This window comes from Mastigoproctus giganteus, chromosome 6, assembly GCF_048544385.1.
Source record: "Mastigoproctus giganteus isolate SK-2022 chromosome 6, ASM4854438v1, whole genome shotgun sequence".
In the NCBI taxonomy this organism is placed as follows: domain Eukaryota; kingdom Metazoa; phylum Arthropoda; class Arachnida; order Uropygi; family Thelyphonidae; genus Mastigoproctus; species Mastigoproctus giganteus.
Window position 1 is genome coordinate 235,093,129 of NC_143580.1, and position 19,671 is coordinate 235,112,799.

The window sequence follows — 19,671 nt, forward strand, 5'->3', positions numbered from 1 at the left end:
GGAGGTTTTTTTTTTTTTTTTTTTTTTTGCTGATGCTGCATAAGCTTGCTTTCTTGCATCGTATGCCTCTACTAATGCTAATTATGAATCATGTTTGGCATAAAGTTCTTCTTAATAAGCTTCCATCTTATGGTCTGCCAATTGTTTTTTTAATTGGGTATCCAGTTTTCTTTCTGACTGCTTTCTGCAGGTGATGTTAGATAACTCTCTGTGTTTTAACTTCTCTACCAATACTGGTGTTCCCCAAGATTCAGTTCTCCCTCCCACTCTTTTCCTGTTGTATATTTATGACCTTTTCCCTTTGACTGGTAGTCATAACCATGGTTTTGCTTATGATAGCACATTGCATGCCACCTTGCAGTTTGAGGAAACCTTTTCCTGTAAAAACAGCTTCAACTTCTCAAATATCCACTACCAATTCCTTAAATGCTTTGGGTAATTCTCCAAAAATAACTTAGTTTATTTTAATCCTTCTAAAACTCAGTCCTGTCTTATGTCTTGCAAAAATGATTCTTCAGCAATTATGTTTACCTTCAGTGAAATTCAGATTTCTATTCAAGATCACATATCTCTGTTAGGGATACCTTGAATTTTGTTCCCATGTCTGGGATACTGTATCCGTAACCTCTGTAAAACTTCTAGGTTCCATGCAAAAAGAGGGCAGTTTGGTTAATTTATGATCCACCTATTCCAAAGTCTTTCCACTCACTCTTTCATAGACATTTTGTTTTTTCTGTATACAGATGCACAAATGCAATCCATGGGCTTCCTTTTTCTGTCTAACTTCAAACTCACTGAACCAACATCCCCTTACATGCATTTCATGAAAATTACAATCTGCAGAAATTTTAGTCTAATGTCAACAATTATCTTCTTTCATCTTCTCACCCTTCAATCTATGCCCAACATTAATTACTATAGGGTAATTAAGTACATTAAGTTCGTGTTTAGGGTTTTCATTAAAAAAAAAATAATAATAATAATAAATTGGTATATTATTCAGTGTTACTTCATAAATTATATTCATTGCAACTTCCTTTTCTTTAGCTACTTTCATTTTTTCAGGAGTCATCCACTATGGTTTAGAACTGCAACAGTAAAATTTTAATGGTATAAAAAAGTGTTTACATAAGTTCTTTAAATTTACAAAATTCCACAAGATTTTTAGCATTTGCATTACCAGAGGCATATGATACCAGATAACAAGCTTATTCCTTCAATTTATTTAAGCTATCAATTACCTTCTGGTTAAAGGCAAACTTCCACACATCTATTCCACTACTGTCTTTCCTCAATTTGAGTTTATGCCCCCTCAGTTTCGTAATCTGAGCAAGAGGAAGAATTCCATCAGCATTGAGCCTGCTCAAACCATTCAAGGCTTATACACCTCAAACAGATTAACTCACAGGTGCCTATTCTCCAGACCCAGCAGGTTGCAGAACTTAAGCCTTTCTTGGGAAGAGCACCCCTTTGTTCACCTCACCATTCTTGCATCTGCAAATTCTTAATACACAAATAAACACTGCTGATAACCAGATCAAGAGTATTACCCTCTGTGGTTGCCTCTCGAACATGCTTCTGCTGAAAACAATAATCCAATAAATCTACAAAATTCTTGCTAGTGTGCAAGTGACCAACCACAAGTTCCAGTTAATATCTGGGAAATTAAAATCCCCCGTTATAAAACATTCTGATATACTGGCCCACTCTATTTCTCTGTACATGTACATGTCACACCAAACTGAGTCAACATTGCACTGTTCATCTCTGTCACTAGATGCACTTCCTTAAAATTTTATGTTTTTCTTAATTAACAGCATAACCCCTCCTCCCTTCCTATGCTATCTATCCTTTCTATACACATTGTACTCCCCATATTCTGCACTCCTAATATCTGTGTGACACGATATCTCTGATATCATAACAATATCCATCTTTGATGTCTTGACCAGCACTTCAAATTCATCAAATTTATTTACTATACTTCTAGCATTGATGTACATGCTCTTATTCTTAGTTACCATAACACAGCCCATATATTTATTTGTTTCATGATGACTGCCATCAGTCCCTCAAAAACTACCAGTACCCCACCCTCCAGGCCAATGCTCATTTTATAGAAGCAGTGCAAGAATCACCTTCACCTCTGCCTGCGGCTACTTTTAACCTTTTAGTCTGTGAAGTCCCCCAAGCTAGCAGTTTTCCAACCCACCTAATGCTGCCTCGATAGCATCAGCAAACACTCTTGCATCTGTTCTATTTAAATGTATCCCATCTCTGTAGAAGCAGTCTCTCCTGTTAACAAGCAGAGACCACGCTGAGAAAAATTCTACCCCATGAGCCTTGCGCATTCCCTCCAGGGCTGAATTAATTGACAAGGCTCTCATCTTATACTCTCTCCTATCGTGTCTGGGCAGAATTGTAGACTTAAAAATTTAACCCTAACTTACGACTTTTTTTTTTTTTTTAAGATTGACCTGTACTTAAGTTAATCTGCAGATCTCCTACTCTTAATGTCATTAGTGCCAACGTGTAAAACAATATCACCCTTTGTGCCCTTAAAAGATGATATCTGCTCTACAACATCTACTTTTGCACCTGGCAGACATACCCTGGTCCTATTCCATCTATCCTTTTTTTACACAATATATTACCCGTCTCCCTGACAATAGAGTCACCGACAATAACTCTTGTAGGACCAGCGCATTCTGCCTTGGAATTTGCTACTGTGTTGCCTAATGTGCAAGAGTGAGCTCTGGCATTAAGTTGGGCAGCTGTCAGCTTAATTGGTCCTCATATTAATTTCTTCGAGGGCATCTACCCTCCACCTCAAGCATCTCATAGATGCCAATCAGAACGCTGAGTTGGCACCTAATTTCTAGTAACTCTCTCCGCCTAATACACTAAGACATCCTCCTTGGCTAGATCATGTTCTGTTTCATAGAGTTCGGCAAACATTTCACAAGTTGCACTTCTTTTTTTCGCTGTGATGCATTGGAGAATCACCCCCCTCAGTTCTTCCCCGAGTCACAACACTCCTGTCACTTTGTGCCCATTGCTTTGCTGCTCTAGTCTGGGGCATGATATTGAAAATTAATAAGATCAATAAATTTATTAATTAATTATCAATACTAAGCTATCTAATAGAATCCTAAATGCAGTGATGAATTAAGCTATCTAATTTTACACTGGAGTAAACTTTACTACCTATTTGATTAACAAATAACGGACTAATAGATTAACAGTAGCAGTTGGCAGAGGTAAAAGTGATTCTTGCACTACTTCTATTGAAAAGCAATTGAGCAGCAGCCTGGAAAGCAAGGCAATGGGGATTTCCAGGACTGCTGGGAGTCATAGTTGAACAAGTAAATACATGGGCTGTGTTAGGGTAACTAAGAGTAGAAATAGGTTTATGTATACTTGCATGTACACCAATGCTAGGAGTATAGTTAATAAATTCGATGAGCTTGAAGTGCTAGTCAAGACATCAAAGACAGATATTGTTGGGATATCAGAGACATGATGTCACACAGGCATAAGCAGTGCAGAACTGGAATTTGGGGAGTACAATGTGTACAGAAAGGATAGACAGGACAGAAAGGGACTAGGGGGTTATGCTGTTAGTTAAGAAACACCTAAAATCTAAGGAAGTGCATCCAATTGAAGTTGGTAAAAAATGTAACGTTGAGTCTGTTTGGTGTGACATAAGCACTGGGAAAGGAAGAATGAGAGTAGGTGTGTGTTATAGGCCTAATGAATCTAATGAGTATAATGAGCAATTGTGCAGAGAAATAGGGTGGGCCAGTAAATTAGAGTATCTTATAATGGGGGATTTTAATTTCCCGGATATTGACTTGAATTTATAGGTTGGTCACTCACACACTAGCAAGGCTTTTGTAGATTTTTTGGATGATTGTTTTCTACAGCGTGTTCGGGAGGCAACTAGAGGGAGTAATACTCTTGATCTGATTATCAGTAGTGATTCTTCATTCATCACGAATCTGCAGATAAAGGAACCACTAGGTGGCAGTGATCACAGTGTGCTGAAGTGGGATTTACTCAAAGAGGTAACAACCATCAAGGGTAAAGGGAAGGGTTTTTGCCTTCATAAAGGTGACTATGGTGGTGTGAGACAGTATTTAAATTCTATATAGTGGGACCAACTGATGATGTTACCAACAGCAAATTCAAAATGAGAAGCATTCAAATAATTAATCTTGGAAGCCACTAGATTTTTCATACCAACAAAGAAATATTGTTCAAGATTTAGGCCTAAATGGATGTCAGACGAACTAATTACACATGTGACAGAGAAGAAAAATGCACAGGATAGATATAAACTGGTCTGTAACCAAGTTACAAAGGAGATTAGGCCGGTGAACACAGATTATGAGAAATCTTTGGCAAGGGGTGCAAAGAAAAACAGCAAAGAGTTCTTTACTTATGTAAACTCTAGAAGGAAGGGGATGAATCAGATTGGTCCACTTGATATCGATGGGTCAACTGTTGATGATCCTGCTCAGGTAGCTAACAAACTAAATGAATATTTTGCATCTACATTTACATATGAGGAGTTATTCAGGGAGGGGAATGCCAGAGGTGTATTCAACTCTGGCAGTAAGCTAGATAATCTTGTAATAACTGAGAGTAAAGTGGAGGAGAAATTGTTGAAGATAAACATAAGGAAGGCACCTGGTGTGGATAGAATCTATCCAGTTATATTAAAGGAGGCAGCAAAGGAAGTAAGCACACCCTTAGGTTTCTGTGTCATAATTATGAGAGCTTTCCTGGACTCAGGGGAGATACCCATGGACTGGAGATATGCAAATGTGACCCCAATCCACAAAGGGAGACACAGGTAATTACAGACTTGTTAATTTAACTTCTGTTCAAGGGAAATTAATGGAGGCACTGATTAAAGAAGCATTACAGGATCATCTAGACAAGCCTTCAGTTATAGCTCGGACACAGCATTGGTTTGTTAGTGGAGAAATCTTGTCTGACTAATTTGATTGGATACTATGTGTAGTCACAAAGGAGCTGGATGCAAAGAATAACTTTGATATCATATGTTTGGATCTTAGAAAGGCCTTTGATACTGTTGCACATGGAAGACTACTGCATAAATTGGAGCACTGTGGCATTGGAGGCAAATTGCTGATATGGATAAAGGGATGGTTGAGTGGGAGAAGACAGAGTGGTAATCAATGGACACTGCTCTTCGTGGACTAATGTTATTAGTGGAGTCCCTCATTGTTCAGTGTTGGGTCCATTGTTGTTTTCTGTATTTATAAATAATATTAATGATGGTATATCAGGCTTAATGTCCAAGTTTGCAGACGGTATGAAGGTTGGCAGCATTGTTAATGACACTAAAGACAGTACACTGTTGCAACGGGATCTAGAAAAGTTGAGCAGATGTACTGAGAGGTGGCAAATGAAGTTTTACATTGACAAATGTAAAGTACTACATATGGGAAGCAGTAATCCCAGAGTAACGTATCAACTCTGTGATACCACACTGACAGTGGTAGAGAATGAAAAGGACCTGGGGGTAATTGTGCAGGCAAATATGAAGTTTTCTGAGCAGTGCAGATGGTCTGCAAGAGTAGCTCGAGTGTCACAAGAGTGTCAGTGATATACAGGAATTTTTCTAGCAGGGATAAGGAGGTGATTATCCCCTTGTATAAGGCAATGGTTAGGCCACACCTTGATTACTGTATACAGGTCTGGGGCCCTGATTTTAAGAAGGATGTAGAGCTGTTGGAACAAGTGCAGAGAAGGGCAACAAGATTAGTGAACAGAACAAAGGGTTGCTCTTACGAAGAAAGGCTTAAGTTTTGCAAATTAGTGTCTGTAGACTAGGCACCTTACGAGGTGATCTGATTGAGGTGTTAAAGCCTTGAATGATTTGAGCATGCTCAATGCTGATGGCATTCTTCCTCTTGCTCAGAATAATCGCCTGAGAGGGCATAAATTCAAATTGAGGAAAGACGGTTGTAGGATAGATCTGCCGAAGTTTGCCTTTAGCCAGCAGGTGGTTGATTGGTGGAACAAACTTCCATCTGTAGTTGTAGAAGTTGATAGCTTAAATAGATTCAAGACAGAACTTGACAAACATTTGGAGCAAGGGGATGGGTGAAATAAGGGGTTTTTTTTTTTTTTTTTTGTTTTTTTGGCTAATGCTATATAAACTTGCTTTCTTGCATCATGTGCCCTTGCTAATGCTAATTATTTGTGGAAGTGGATAGTGTGAATAAATTAAAGACAAACAATTTAGAGGGGATGGATGCATGATTTTTTTTCCCTTTTTTGGCTGATGCTGTATAGGCTTGCTTTCCCATCATTTCCCACTCCAATACTATTAGTAGTCTCTCCAGAGTTATATACTGTCTTCTGTCTTGTAATTGAAAAAATTCCAGACACTTTCAAAATTTAATCCTAAATGGCAACTTTTTCACAATATTGCCATGTACTTGTTAAGTAAATCCTTAGTTCTGCTGCTCTTAATATCATTGATACCAATGTGTAGTACCATCTTTTGTGTCCCTTAAAAAATGAAAGCTGCTCTTAAACATCATCACCCTTTTCAATGCCGTGGAACATACCTTGGGCCTATTATTTATAATCTTTAATAATCTTATAATAAAAATTATAAGATTAAACTTATTTTTATTCTTTATCTTAATATTAATCTTAGATTATTTAAAGATTATAATAATAATCTTAAAATTTATGATATTTTTGTTTCATTTCAAATGAGTTGGTCAGATTTAATCAGGTTTCTATAAATTTTTCTGCTTAATAATTAAGAACGATGTAGAGCTGCTGGACCGAGTACAGAGAAGGGCAACAAGATTAGTGAATCGAAGAAAGGCTTAAGTTTTGCAAAATACAGTGCCTGGAGACTAGGCACCTGCAAGGTGATCTAGTTGAGGTGTATAAAGCCTTGAATGGTTTGAGCATGCTCAGTGCTGATGGGATTCTTCCTCTTGCTCAGAATAATCACCTGAGAGGGCATAAGTTCAAATTGAGCAAAGAGTTCAATTTGAACTTATAAGTTCATAAGTTCAAATTGAACTAGGTTTGGGATAAACCCAAACCTTAGCATTCAATAATTTGACAGTTGCTTTCTCTGCATTGAAGAAACTAAATTTTTTTCTTTTTCTTCTCAATGTCACTACTGACTCGAAAAATCACAAATACTCTTTATCATGTAATACTGTTCCCACATCTAGGTTGATGTCCTCCCAGAAATCTCTGGCACCTCTGTAACCAGGTGGATAGGAGTAGCAGTGCATAGCACATGCTTCTTGATTAGACCGGGATTCGAGCCTGTGACCACCAAATACGGGGGATGCGGAAAGGTCAGGGAATGACCATCACATATCCCCAGAGCAATATAGTCTTAGTTGCTAATGCTCCTAAAAAAAAAACAAATAATAACAACTTCCTCCCAGAAATCTCTCTCAGACTTCTAGACTCTGTCCAAGAAGGTAAATTAATGATTCATTGCTCTCTCTCTCTCTCTCTCTCTCTCTCTCTCTCTCTCTCTCTCTCTCTCTCTCTCTCTCTCTCTCTCTCTCTCTCTCTCTCTCTCTCTCTCTCTCTCTCTCTCTCTCTCTCTACACTCTGTCATACAGAACTTCAGATCTTTAGATGCTTTTCCTACTGAAATTTTCTTAGGTACTGTTCTTTTGAATTAGCATCTTTAATCCACTTTTTTCCAAGCAACTTCAAACACTTGAATCAGTTAATCAACATCCATTCATATTTCAGCTTCAAACTCACCAAACTTAACTTTTTTTTTATTCTTCATTTATTCCCTTCACTTCTGTTCTTTGGAACAGCCTTTCTTCTTATGTATCACCATAAAAAAAATAATAAAATAAATTAATTAATGATGAATGGAACTCCTATCCACAAGAGACTGTTCCAGTGTAAGAGAATAATATTGAGTTTTGAAACTATTGTATATATATATTTTTTGTTTTATGTTATCAATTACAAATATTATTTTAGTCTCCTTAAAGGAAGCTTAGTAATTAATGCATAGCTTAATGTCTTATTTGTTTAGTGTGGATTTTCTCCTGTATGGACTGCATGCATTGTTCAAAGGCGACTTCAGAATAACCTCAGTCCGCGATGAGTGGGTGTTCCATGACATGGATTTGCTGCGTAAAGTTGTTGCTCCCAGTGTCCGTATGGCTCTAAAATTACATCAGGCAAGTGATCCTCACATTATAGACTATATGGAATATTTAGGTAAACATTTGGGTCTATAGATAGCAAAATTTATTCTATAACTGTACCTGTTTCCTTATTTTAAAGAAAATGTTTTAAGAGAGAGAGTAGCAGAAAGGATATTAGAAAATTTAATTTAAAAATAGGATCCTTGAATTAGAAATATTATTTTCTAAACAAGTGACTATTTAAAATATTCTTTATCATATACAGGGTGATTCAGGAGGAATAGTAAATATTTTGGGAGGTTATAGTATTGATTATTCTGAGTAAAAAAGTTCATATAAACATGTGGCCCATTCTCAATGTTGGTTGGTTTTGATTTTATTAGCGCATTAGCTACTAAGGCTATAATGCGCCAAGACCATGTCATTTATAAAAAAGTTTAAACTTTCAGTGACCTAATTAGTTAGGTCACTATGTCCAAAGGTATAACAAATATATAAAAGAAAAATGTAAATTTTATATACGAGCAAAAATATTTATTGATTTTAAAAATCTAAAAACAGCAGACACATTGTCATTGTCGGATAAAATCTGACTGAGTGTATACGGCTCAGTCAGATGATTAAAAGCGGTAAAACGGATATTGCTAAAATCTGGACAGTCAATTAAAATGTGTCCCATTCTCAATGAATACCGAAATACAGCTATTTGAAACTGGCACGCAGTTATAACCTGACCCTGTTTGATGTTAGAAGTGTTGTTAAGAATGCCGCACATCTTCACACATGCAGAATATGCCGATATGGTGTTTGTGTATGGTTTTTGTGGTGGAAGTGCTACTGCTGCTTGTAGAAAATACTGTCAACAGTTTCCTAACCGCAGAATACCAGCTTCAAGAGTGTTTATTAGTGTTAACACCAAACTGCGTGGGACTGGTACAGTTCCCAGCATTCACATTTCTTCTGAACGTGCAAATTAACAAAATATGGATGAAATAGGACACATTTTTCAGTCAGTAGAATGTAGTCCTATTAGTACATGAAGAATTTTTACATATATCGGTCTTCCACAGACAAGAGTATGGCGAACATTACGTGAGCATGGCTTGTATCCATTCCACATACAGTGGGTGCAACACCTTCAACCAGGAGACGACAAAATTGTCTTACATAATTGTGTTACAAAATTGTCTTAGAGGGCACGTTTATTTAGAATTTCTGCAAAGCGAACTTCCACTACTATTGGAGGATGTTCCCTTGGCTACAAGGATTGTTATGTACTTTCAGCATGACAAAGCTCCTGCTCATTATACCCATCTGGTGATACAATATCGAAATCAAACTTTCCCTGAACGGCTCCGGTGGTCCCGTTCATTGGCCACCAAGGTCTCCAGACCTCACTCCATTAGATCTTTGTTTGTGAGGGACGGATGTAAAGCACAGTATACAGAGAAAAGGCAAATACAAGAGTTGAATTGCCCATTCGCATTTTAGTACCGTGCTTGGGTTGGAGGTTGAGAAGACGAAAGAAGATATTTGTTGACAGTGGACTTGAACTTCTGTAGACTGTAATATTTTCGGGAAATACGTATGACGGAAGGTTGTTCCATTGTTCCCCCATCTGGGGGCGCCACCCCAGATGGGGAAACAATATTCCATGGCAGGGCGGATTTGCGATTTATACAGAGTGAGTAGCTGTTGGGCAGAAAAGTAACGCCGAGAGTGAAAGAGAAAAACCAAGTTTTTTTTAGATGCAGAAGAAGCAATATTTGTAATGTGCTTGTGCCAGGAGAGATTAGAAGTCATGGTAATCCTCAAAAGAGATATATCATTTTGCCTAGAAATCGGAGTGTCGCTAAAGATAAGCATAGGAGCAGAAGAATCCTTTTTGCGAGATATAAGACAAGACTGAGTTTTAGAAGGGTTGAAATCAACTAAGTTGTCTTTGCCCCACTGGAGAATTACCTGAAAATCGGCATTTAAGGAATTGGTAGCAAATTTTCGAAAAATTGAAGCTGATTGAGGAGGACACGGTTTCTCAAAATGGAAAGTGGAATGCAATGTGCTATCATCGGCAAAACTATGGATAGGATTTCCAGTCAGTGGAAGAAGGTCATTAATATACAAGAGGAAAAGAGTGGGGGAAAGAACTGAACCTTGGGGGACACTGGCATTAGTGGAGAAGTTAGAAGACAGAGAGCCATCGACCATCACCCTCAGTGAGCGATCAGAGAGAAAACTGGATAACCAATTACAAAAACAGTTGGCAAACCATAAGATGGAAGCTTGTTTAGTAGACCTTTATCCCCCCCCCCCATACTTCACCTTCAACCCATGCACGGTACTAAGTACTATAGGTTTTGATACCTTTCGTGTTTGGGGTTTTCATTAAAAAAAAAAAAAAAAAAAAAAGAAAGAAAGCCTTTGAGATGTCAAGAATAACTACTTGTGTTTCACCGAACCTTTCCATTGAATTGGTTCATAAATGGGTAACATAAGACAGAATATCACCAGTGGATTGACACTGACGGAATCCATTCTGGCGATTGTTGATCAGAATGAAGGTTTCTAGGTAGTTTAAGAGTTGGCAGTTAATTGATTTCTCCATTACTTTGGAAAGAGTAGAAGTAGGCCGGTCGCTAGTTAGTACACCGGACTGAACCTATTGGTAACTCTCTAGGAAGCTTCCGGATCAGCTAGTGTATAATCTTGCTACCTCTACTCTGCCAGATAGTGACTGGAGGGAGTCCGAGTAGTGTGTATGCGGGGAGCATTGTCGAGGCCATGTTATGTCAAGGATCTGGGTATATTCTTACCACATGTACGCCATATCCAAAAATTTCATTACTTCATACAGCATGTCCCACCCACTTTTTCTTACTATTGAATACACCATGAATTGTCAAAATAATAGAGCAAGCTTATCTGCGAACAGATCTAAACCTCCCAAGGACTTCCTAATTCATTTCACAAATATACGTGGTCTCAATTCTAATCTCAACGATGTCCATTTCCACTTGCAGTCTTCCAAACCCCATGTACTTTTTCTGACTGAATCTCAGTTATCAGTTGATTCAACTACTGCTCATCTCAGATGTCCAAATTATTTGCTGTATGATTCCTTTCGCCTCAAAGGTGGTACTTGTGCATATGTCCGTTCTGATATTCCCTGTCAGAGACTTGGCAATTTGGAATCTCCTCTCTTTGATCTTCTCTGGCTTAAAATCTCTCTACCTCATTGTGTAAAATTCATCTGTTGTCTCTACCGTTCTCCCAACTCCACTAATCACTTGGAGCTCTTTGACTTCCTCTCTTTGCAAATTGACTTTCTCCAGTCCAACTTTCCTAACAGTGAGGTAATTTTCCTTGGTGATTTTAACGTTCACAACTCCAGCTGGCTTCCATTTTCTAGTCACACCGACCCAGCAGGTCGAGATGCTGAGGCTTTTGCAATTACTAATGACCTAGCACAGATTGTTCATTTACCTACAAGAATACCGGACAATCCTAATCATACAGCCAATACGCTTGATCTTTTTCTCACAAACAACCCTTCTAAGTACAAGGTTGAAGTGAGAGGTCCTTTAGGCACTTCAGATCACAACTTGGTGATTGTCTCTTCTCCAATGGAACCTTTATCTCATGGCTATTCCCAACCTCGTATTGTTTGGCATTACAAGAATGCAAAATGGGATGACCTGCGAGACTTCTTTTCTTCTTTTCCTTGGTCTGATTACTGTTTCAAAACTTCTGATGTCAACGTTTGCTGAAATCGTGTCAGTGAAATTATTCTTGCAGGAATGGAATCCTTTATCCCACACTCCACTTTAAAATCTCGTCCTTTATCTAAACCTTGGTTTTCCAATAAATGTGCTAAGGCTGTCCAAGAGAAGAACGTTGCATATCGTAATTGGCTTGTTTCTAATTCTTCAGTTTCATTTTCTGCCTACACCAAAGCTCGCAACAATTGTAAAGCAGTTATTAATCAGTCCAAACTAGAGTTTGAACAGGCTAAGAGTAGAAAACTTGCTTCTTGCCCTAATGGTAGCCGAGCATTCTGGTCTCTTGCCAAAGCTATTGGCTGCAACTTTTGCCCATCTCTGCTGCCACCTCTGTCCAAACCAGATGGTTCTGTTGTCACTTTAGCGAAGGATAAAGCTGACCTGCTAGCATCCCATTTTTCTTCGAGCTCATGTATTAATGATCTTGGTAAAACACCTCCCACCATTCCTAATACGCTCCATTCAATGCCTTCTGTGGTCTTCCGTCAAAAGGATATCAGAAGGATTTTGATGAATCTTGATGCTAAGAAATCTCCAGGTCCTGATGGTATTTCTCCACTTGTTCTCAAAACCTGTGCTCCTGAACTTACTCTTATTCTTTGCTGCCTTTTTTCACTTTCTTATTCCAAAGGTGTTTTTCCTTCTGCTTGGAAATTTGCTCATATCCAGCCAGTTCCTAAAAAGGGTGACAAATCCCTCCCATCCAATTATCGTCCCATTGCAATTACTTCTACTCTTTCTAAAGTAATGGAGAAATCAATTAACCGCCAACTCTTAAACTACCTAGAAACCTTCCGTCTGATCAACGATCGCCAGTATGGATTCCGTCAGTGTCGATCCACTGGTGATATTCTGGCTTATGTTACCCATTTATGGACTAATTCAATGGAAAGGTTCGGTGAAACACAAGTAGTTGCTCTTGACATCTCAAAGGCTTTTGATCGTGTTTGGCATAAAGGTCTTCTAAACAAGCTTCCATCTTATGGTTTGCCAACTGTTTTTAGTAATTGGTTATCCAGTTTTCTCTCTGATCGCTCACTGAGGGTGATGGTAGAAGGCTCTCTGTCTTCTTACTTCTCCACTAATGCCGGTGTCCCCCAAGGTTCAGTTCTTTCCCCCACTCTTTTCCTCTTGTATATCAATGACCTTCTTCCATTGACTGGAAATCCTATCCATAGTTTTGCTGATGATAGCACATTGCATTCAACTTTCCATTTTGAGAAACCTTGTCCAGCTCAATCAGCTTCAAGTTCTCGAAAATCTGCTGCCAATTCCTTAAATGCCGATCTTCAGGTAATTCTCCAGTGGGGCAAAGACAACTTAGTTGATTTCAACCCTTCTAAAACTCAGTCTTGTCTTATATCTCGCAAAAAGGATTCTTCTGCTCCTATGCTTATTTTTAGTGACACTCCGATTTCTAGGCAAAATGATATATCTCTTTTGGGGATTACCCTGACTTCTAATCTCTCTTGGCACAAGCACATTACAAATATTGCTTCCTCTGCATCTAAAAAACTTGGTTTCCTCTTTCGCTCTCGGTGTTACTTTTCTCCCAAACAGCTGCTCACTCTGTATAAATCGCAAATCCGCCCTGCCATGGAATATTGTTCCCACATCTGGGGTGGTGCCCCCAAAACCTCTCTCAGGCTTCTTGATTCCATTCAGAAGAGGGCAGTTAGGTTAATTAATGATTCATCTCCAACAGAGTCTCTCCACTCGCTTTCTCATAGACGCACTGTTTCTGCTGCATGCCTCTTCTACAGATACTTCCATGGGCACTGTTCTTCTGAATTGGCTTCTATAATTCCCGCTCTCTCTTTCAAAACAGTCCGAACACGTGCCGTCACCAGCCAACATCCATTTACTGTCCAACTTCAAACCCACAGAACCAACTTTTCATCTTCCTCATTTATTCATTCAACTGCCGTTTTCTGGAACAACCTTCCTTCATACGTATTTCCTGAAAATTACAATCTACAGAAGTTCAAGTCCAATATCAACAAATATCTTCTTTCGTCTTCTCAACCTCCAACCCAAGCACGGTACTAAGTACTATAGGTTATAATACCTCTCGTGTTTGGGGTTCTCATAAAAAAAAAAAAAAAAAGTAATTGCAATGGGAGGGATTTATCACCCTTTTTAGGAACTGGCTGGATATGAGAAAATTTCCAAGCAGAAGGAAAAACACCTTTGGAATAAGAAAGTGAAAAAAGGCGGCAAAGAATAGGAGTAAGTTCAGGAGCACAGGTTTTGAGAACAAGTGGAGAAATATCATCGGGACCTGGAGCTTTCTTAGCTTCAAGATTTGTCAAAATCCTTCTGACATCCTTTTGACAGAAGACCACAGGAGGCATTGAATGGAGATTGTTGGGAATGGTGGGAGGTGTTTTACCAAGATCATTAATACATGAGTTGGAAGAAAAGTGGGATGCTAGCAGGTCAGCTTTATCCTTGTCTGAAGTGACAACAGAACCATCTAGTTTGGATAGAGGTGGGGGCAGAGATGGGCAAAAGTTGCAGCCAATAGTTTTGGCAAGAGACCAGAATGCTCAGCTACCATTAGGGCAAGAAGCAAGTTTTCTACTCTTAGCCTGTTCAAACTCTAGTTTGGACTGATTAATAACTGCAAAGCGAACTTCCACTACTATTGGAGGATTTTCCCTTGGCTACAAGGATTGTTATGTCATTTCAGCATGACAGAGCTCCTGCTCATTATACCAGCATGACAGAGCTCCTGCTCATCTGGTGATACAATATCTAAATCAAACTTTCCCTGAACGGCTGCGGTTGTCTCGTTCATTGGCCACCAAGGTCTCCAGACCTCACTCCATTAGATCTTTGTTTGTGGGGGATGGATGTAAAGCACACTATACAGAGAAAAGGTGAATACAAGAGTCGAATTGCTCGTTTGCATTTTGGGTACTCTGCTCTCATAAACTAATGCCAAGATGACCTAATAAGAACAACACATCATATTACCACAAGTGTTGTAAAGTGCATTGAGGTTGGCAGTGGAATTTTCAAACATTTATTGTGAACTGTAAAAAATTTATCAATTATTTGTGTTTTGTATCGTTCAAAAAGTAAATAAATACAAACAATAAGTCATTTATCATTCTTTAATATCTCTCATAATGGCTTTGTGCATGCCAATTTCAAACAGCTGTATCTCTATATCCATTGAGAATTGGACACATGTTCATATGAACTTTTTTACTCAGAATAATTGATACTATAACCTTCCAAAATATTTACTGTTCCTCCTGAATCACCCTGTATATAAAAAATAATGTGGAATCCTCCACAGAGTACACGGTGGAGTGACCCAATCCACAAGTAAATATGGCATAGGAAACCAGCCAGTACTCCAGTCATATGTTTCTTAGTTTTGAAATAAATTTTATATTTCATTGAACCTATATTGCCCATAATTCCTAAATTTTTGCATAGGGCATGTCTTTATATGAATTTGATTTATCCCAGTCTTACTGTAAATAGAATGTGAGTTAATTCCTTGCAGTGGAGAAGGAAATTTTTGTTGCCTTTCTTTAGATAACCATTCAATATATGCAGTGTTATCCATTATCCAAATATATTCCCTGAAGTATAGCATTGGATAAGATAATGAATGAATAAATAACATGCACTTGTCCTGTGTAAAAAAAGAATTTTATTCTAATCTTGGAAAACATTACAAACAGACTCATGGAAATACAATCAGCTTCCATGTGTCTGTGGAAAACATTTTGTATTCTGTTCTATCTATACTGTGGAACTGACTCTGCTCTCATATTGAAACCTGCAGGTGACTAAGATAAGATAAGATACTTTTTTTTATTAGTTTTTTTCACCAATTCACACTTTCCAGTAACAGCACAACAGAGTAATTCTGTACATTCTGCATATTTTGAAAAAGATAATTCTGCATATCATTCCTTTGGAATGGACCGTTCTATCTGTGGAGAGTGTGAAAGATAAATATGACTTAGTTACTCTTGATTAATTTTTACTTTTTCTGATGGAATTAGGTTAGGAGCCAGGGAATACATCCCACCTCTGCCAAACAAATGTAGTTTATTATAAAATCAGTCACCAGAATAATTTTGAACAAAGTATGAAATAAAGATTAATAAAAAACTTAAAGTTTAACAACTCTGCTGATATCCCATAGAAATACATGCCAAAATCCACCCTCCCCATTCAGTAAATAAGTAAAGACCACTTTCCTGGTCAGTCATAATTACAAAAGAAAAATAAGTACTACAAAGACAATTCATCATGAATGCCAAACGAAGTTGAAGCTCTAAAACTTTAAATACATTTAAAAAAAAAAAAAAAAAAGTGAGTTTAAATTTACGCAATGTAACATTGAATTTATTTGGATGCTGATGTGATCCAAAGAAGTATCATAACTTCATTGGATATTGACTGGAACTTGTGGATTGGTCGCTCGTACTTTTGTGGATTTATTGGATGATTGTTTTCTGCAGCAACATGTTTGAGAGGCAACCAGAGAGGGTAATACTCTTGATCTGGTTATCAGCAGTGATCATTCTTGTATTAAGAATTTGCAGATAAAGGAACCACTAGGTGTCAGTGATCACAGTGCACTGATGTGTGATTTACTTAAGGATATAATTACATCGGGGGTAAAGGAAAGGGTTTTTGCTTCCATAAAGGTAACTACAGTGGTCTCAGACAGTTTTAAAATTCTATACAATGGGACCAACTAATGATGTTACCAACAGCAAATTCTAAGTGAGAAGATTCAAGTAATTAATCATGGAAGTTACTGGACGTTTCATACCTATTAAGAAATATTGTTCAGGGTTTAGTCCTTTTTTTTTTTTTTTTTTTTGGTAGTTGGCGCATCGGCTTCTGTGGCCATAATGCACCTCCCAAGGTTTTTACCCAAGATTCGTACCCGCGACCTTTGGGTTGCCAGGCAGGCACTTTACCCACCCGGCTAGCCCGGTCGGCAAGGTTTAGTCCTAAATGGTTGTCAAATGAACTAATGAGACTCATGGCAGAGAAGAAAAATGCATGGGATGCATATAAATTATCAGGCAACACAGAAGCCTATGGCAGATATAAACTTATCTGTAATCAAGTCACAAAGGAGATTAGGCAAGCAAAGGCAGATTACAAGAAATCTTTGGCAAAGGATACTAAGAAAAACAGCAAGCATTTCTTTACTTATATACACTCGAAAAGAAAGGGGATGAATCAGATTGGTTCACTTGATATCGATGGTTCGACTGTTGATGATCCTGCTCAGATAGCAAACAAACTGAATGAATATTTTGCATCTATATTCACATAAGGAGTTATTAAGGAAGGAAAATGCCAGAAGGTTATCAAATTGTAGCAGGGTGCTTAATAACTGAGATTTTGTAATAACTGAGAGCAAAGTGGAGGAGAAATTGTTGAAGTTAAACATAAGACAGGCACCTGCGGTGGATGGGATCTATCCAGTTATATTAAAGGAGGCGGCAAAGGAACTAACCAAACACTTAGCCATAATTATGAGAGCATCCTTGGACTCAGGGGAGATCCCACGAATTGGAGATGTGCCAATGTATCCCCAATTCACAAAGCAGGATCAAGATGCATTGATCAGAAAGATCAAGATGCATTGCAGGATCATCTAGACAAGACTGCAGCAGTAATTCAGACACAGCATGGGTTTGTTAAGGGAAAGTGTTGTCTGACAAATTTGATTGGATACTATGATGTGGTTATAAAGGAACTGGATGCAAAAAATGATTTTGATATCATATACTTGGATTTCAGGAAAGCTTTTGACACTGTTGCACATGGAAGACTACTGTACAAATTGGAGCAGAATGGTATTAAGGATAAGTTGCTACAATGGATAAAAAGGTGGTTGAGTGGAAGAAGACAGAGGGTGGTAATCAATGGGCACTGCTCTTTGTGGACTAATGTTATTAGTGGAGTTCCACAGGGTAACAGCCGAACAACGGTGTTCGGCCCACTGTTGTTTTGTATATTTATGAATGATATTGAGGAAGATATATCAGGCTTAGATGATACAAAGGTTGGCAGGGTTGTTAATGTCAGTAATGGCAGTGTGCTACTGCAACAGGATCTAGAAAATTTGGGCAGATGGGCTGAGAAGTGACAACTGAAGTTTAATATTGACAAATGCAAAGTACTGCATATGTGTAGAAGTAACCCCAGAGGAACGTACCAACTGTGTTGTTCTACACTTAGGGTGGTAGAAAATGAAAAGACCTGGGAGTAATTATGCAGTCAGATATGAAGTTTTCTGAGCAATGCAAACAGGCAGCAAAAATAGGTCATGGGGTTTTGTCAATGATATACAGGAATTTTGCTAGCAGGAAAAAGGAGGTGATTATCCCTTTGTATAAGGCAATGGTCAGGCCACGCCTTAAATACTGTGTACAGGTCTGGAGACCTCATTTTAGGAAGGATGTAGATTTGCTTGAACGTGTACAGAGAAGCAACAAGATTGGTGAGGGGAATGATGGGATCCTCTTACCGAGAGAGAGAGAGAGAGAGAGAGAGAGAGAGAGAGGCTTAAGTTCTGCAAATTGCAGCAGCTGGAGGCTAGGCACCTGCAAAGATGATCGAATTGAGGTGTATAAGGGCTTGAATGGGTTGAGCATGCTTAATTCTGATGGGATTCTTCCACTTGCTCAGATTACAAACCTAAGGGGGCATAAATTCAAATTGAGGAAAGGCAGTTGTAGACTACATGTGCATAAATTTGCCTTTAGCCAGCAGGTGGTTAATTGCTGGATCAAACTTCCATCTGTTGTTGTTGTGCAAGTTGATAGCTTAAATAAATTCAAGGAGGAACTGGACAAACATTTAGAGGGAATGGTTTTGATTTTTTTTTTTTTTTTTGGCTGATGCTACTTAAGCTCGTACACTTGCTTTCTTGCATCACATAGTAGTAGTAGCAGTAGTATGTGATGCAAGAAAGCATGTGTATGAGCTTATGCAGCATCAGCCAAAAAAAAAATCACACCATTCCCTCCAAATGCCTGTCCAGTTGCTCCTTAAATTTATTCAACCTATCAACTTCCACAATGACAGATGGAAGTTTGTTCCAGCAATTAACCACCCGCTGGCTAAAGGCAAATTTCCGCATATCTATTCTACATCTGTCTTTTCTTAATTTGAATTTTTTCCCCCCTTAGGTTCGTAATCTGAACAAGTCGAAGGATCCCATCAGAATTCAGCGTGCTCAGCCCATTCAAGGCCTTATATACCTCAATCAGATCACCGCGCTGGTGCCTAGTCTCCAGCCACTGCAATTTGCAGAACTTAAGCCTCTCTTGGTAAGAGGATCCCTTCATTCTCCTCACCAATCTTGTTGCCCTTCTCTGTACATGCTCAAGTAAATCTACATCCTTCCTAAAATGAGGCTTCCAGACCTGTACGCAATACTCAAGGTGTGGCCTGACCATTGCCTTATACAGGGGGATAATCACCTCCTTTTCCCTGCTAGCAAAATTCCTATATATCATTGACAAAACCCCATGACCTGCCCTGGCAGCCTGTCTGCATTGGTCAGAAAACTTCATTGGTCAGAAAACAATTACTCCCAGGTCCTTTTCATTTTCTACCACCTTAAGTGTAGTACCACACAGTTGGTACGTTTCTCGGGGGTTACGTCTACCCATATGCAGTTACTATTACGTGCCTTTGTT

General features: G+C 38.5%; 1 protein-coding gene across 3 annotated transcripts in view; it reads left to right on the forward strand.

The window, feature by feature from the left end:
- pcx (pecanex) overlaps positions 1 to 19,671 on the forward strand; it is a 743,348-nt gene that overhangs the window by 652,180 nt on the left and 71,497 nt on the right. For all 3 annotated transcript variants that reach the window (XR_016547122.1, XM_090376780.1, XM_090376781.1), the window contains one exon: positions 8,078 to 8,225. Coding sequence is in view for 2 of the 3 variants with exons in the window: in XM_090376780.1 (XP_090232906.1) it covers positions 8,078 to 8,225 (148 nt within the window). In the remaining variant the exon portion in view is untranslated. The remainder of the gene's footprint in view (positions 1 to 8,077; positions 8,226 to 19,671) is intronic.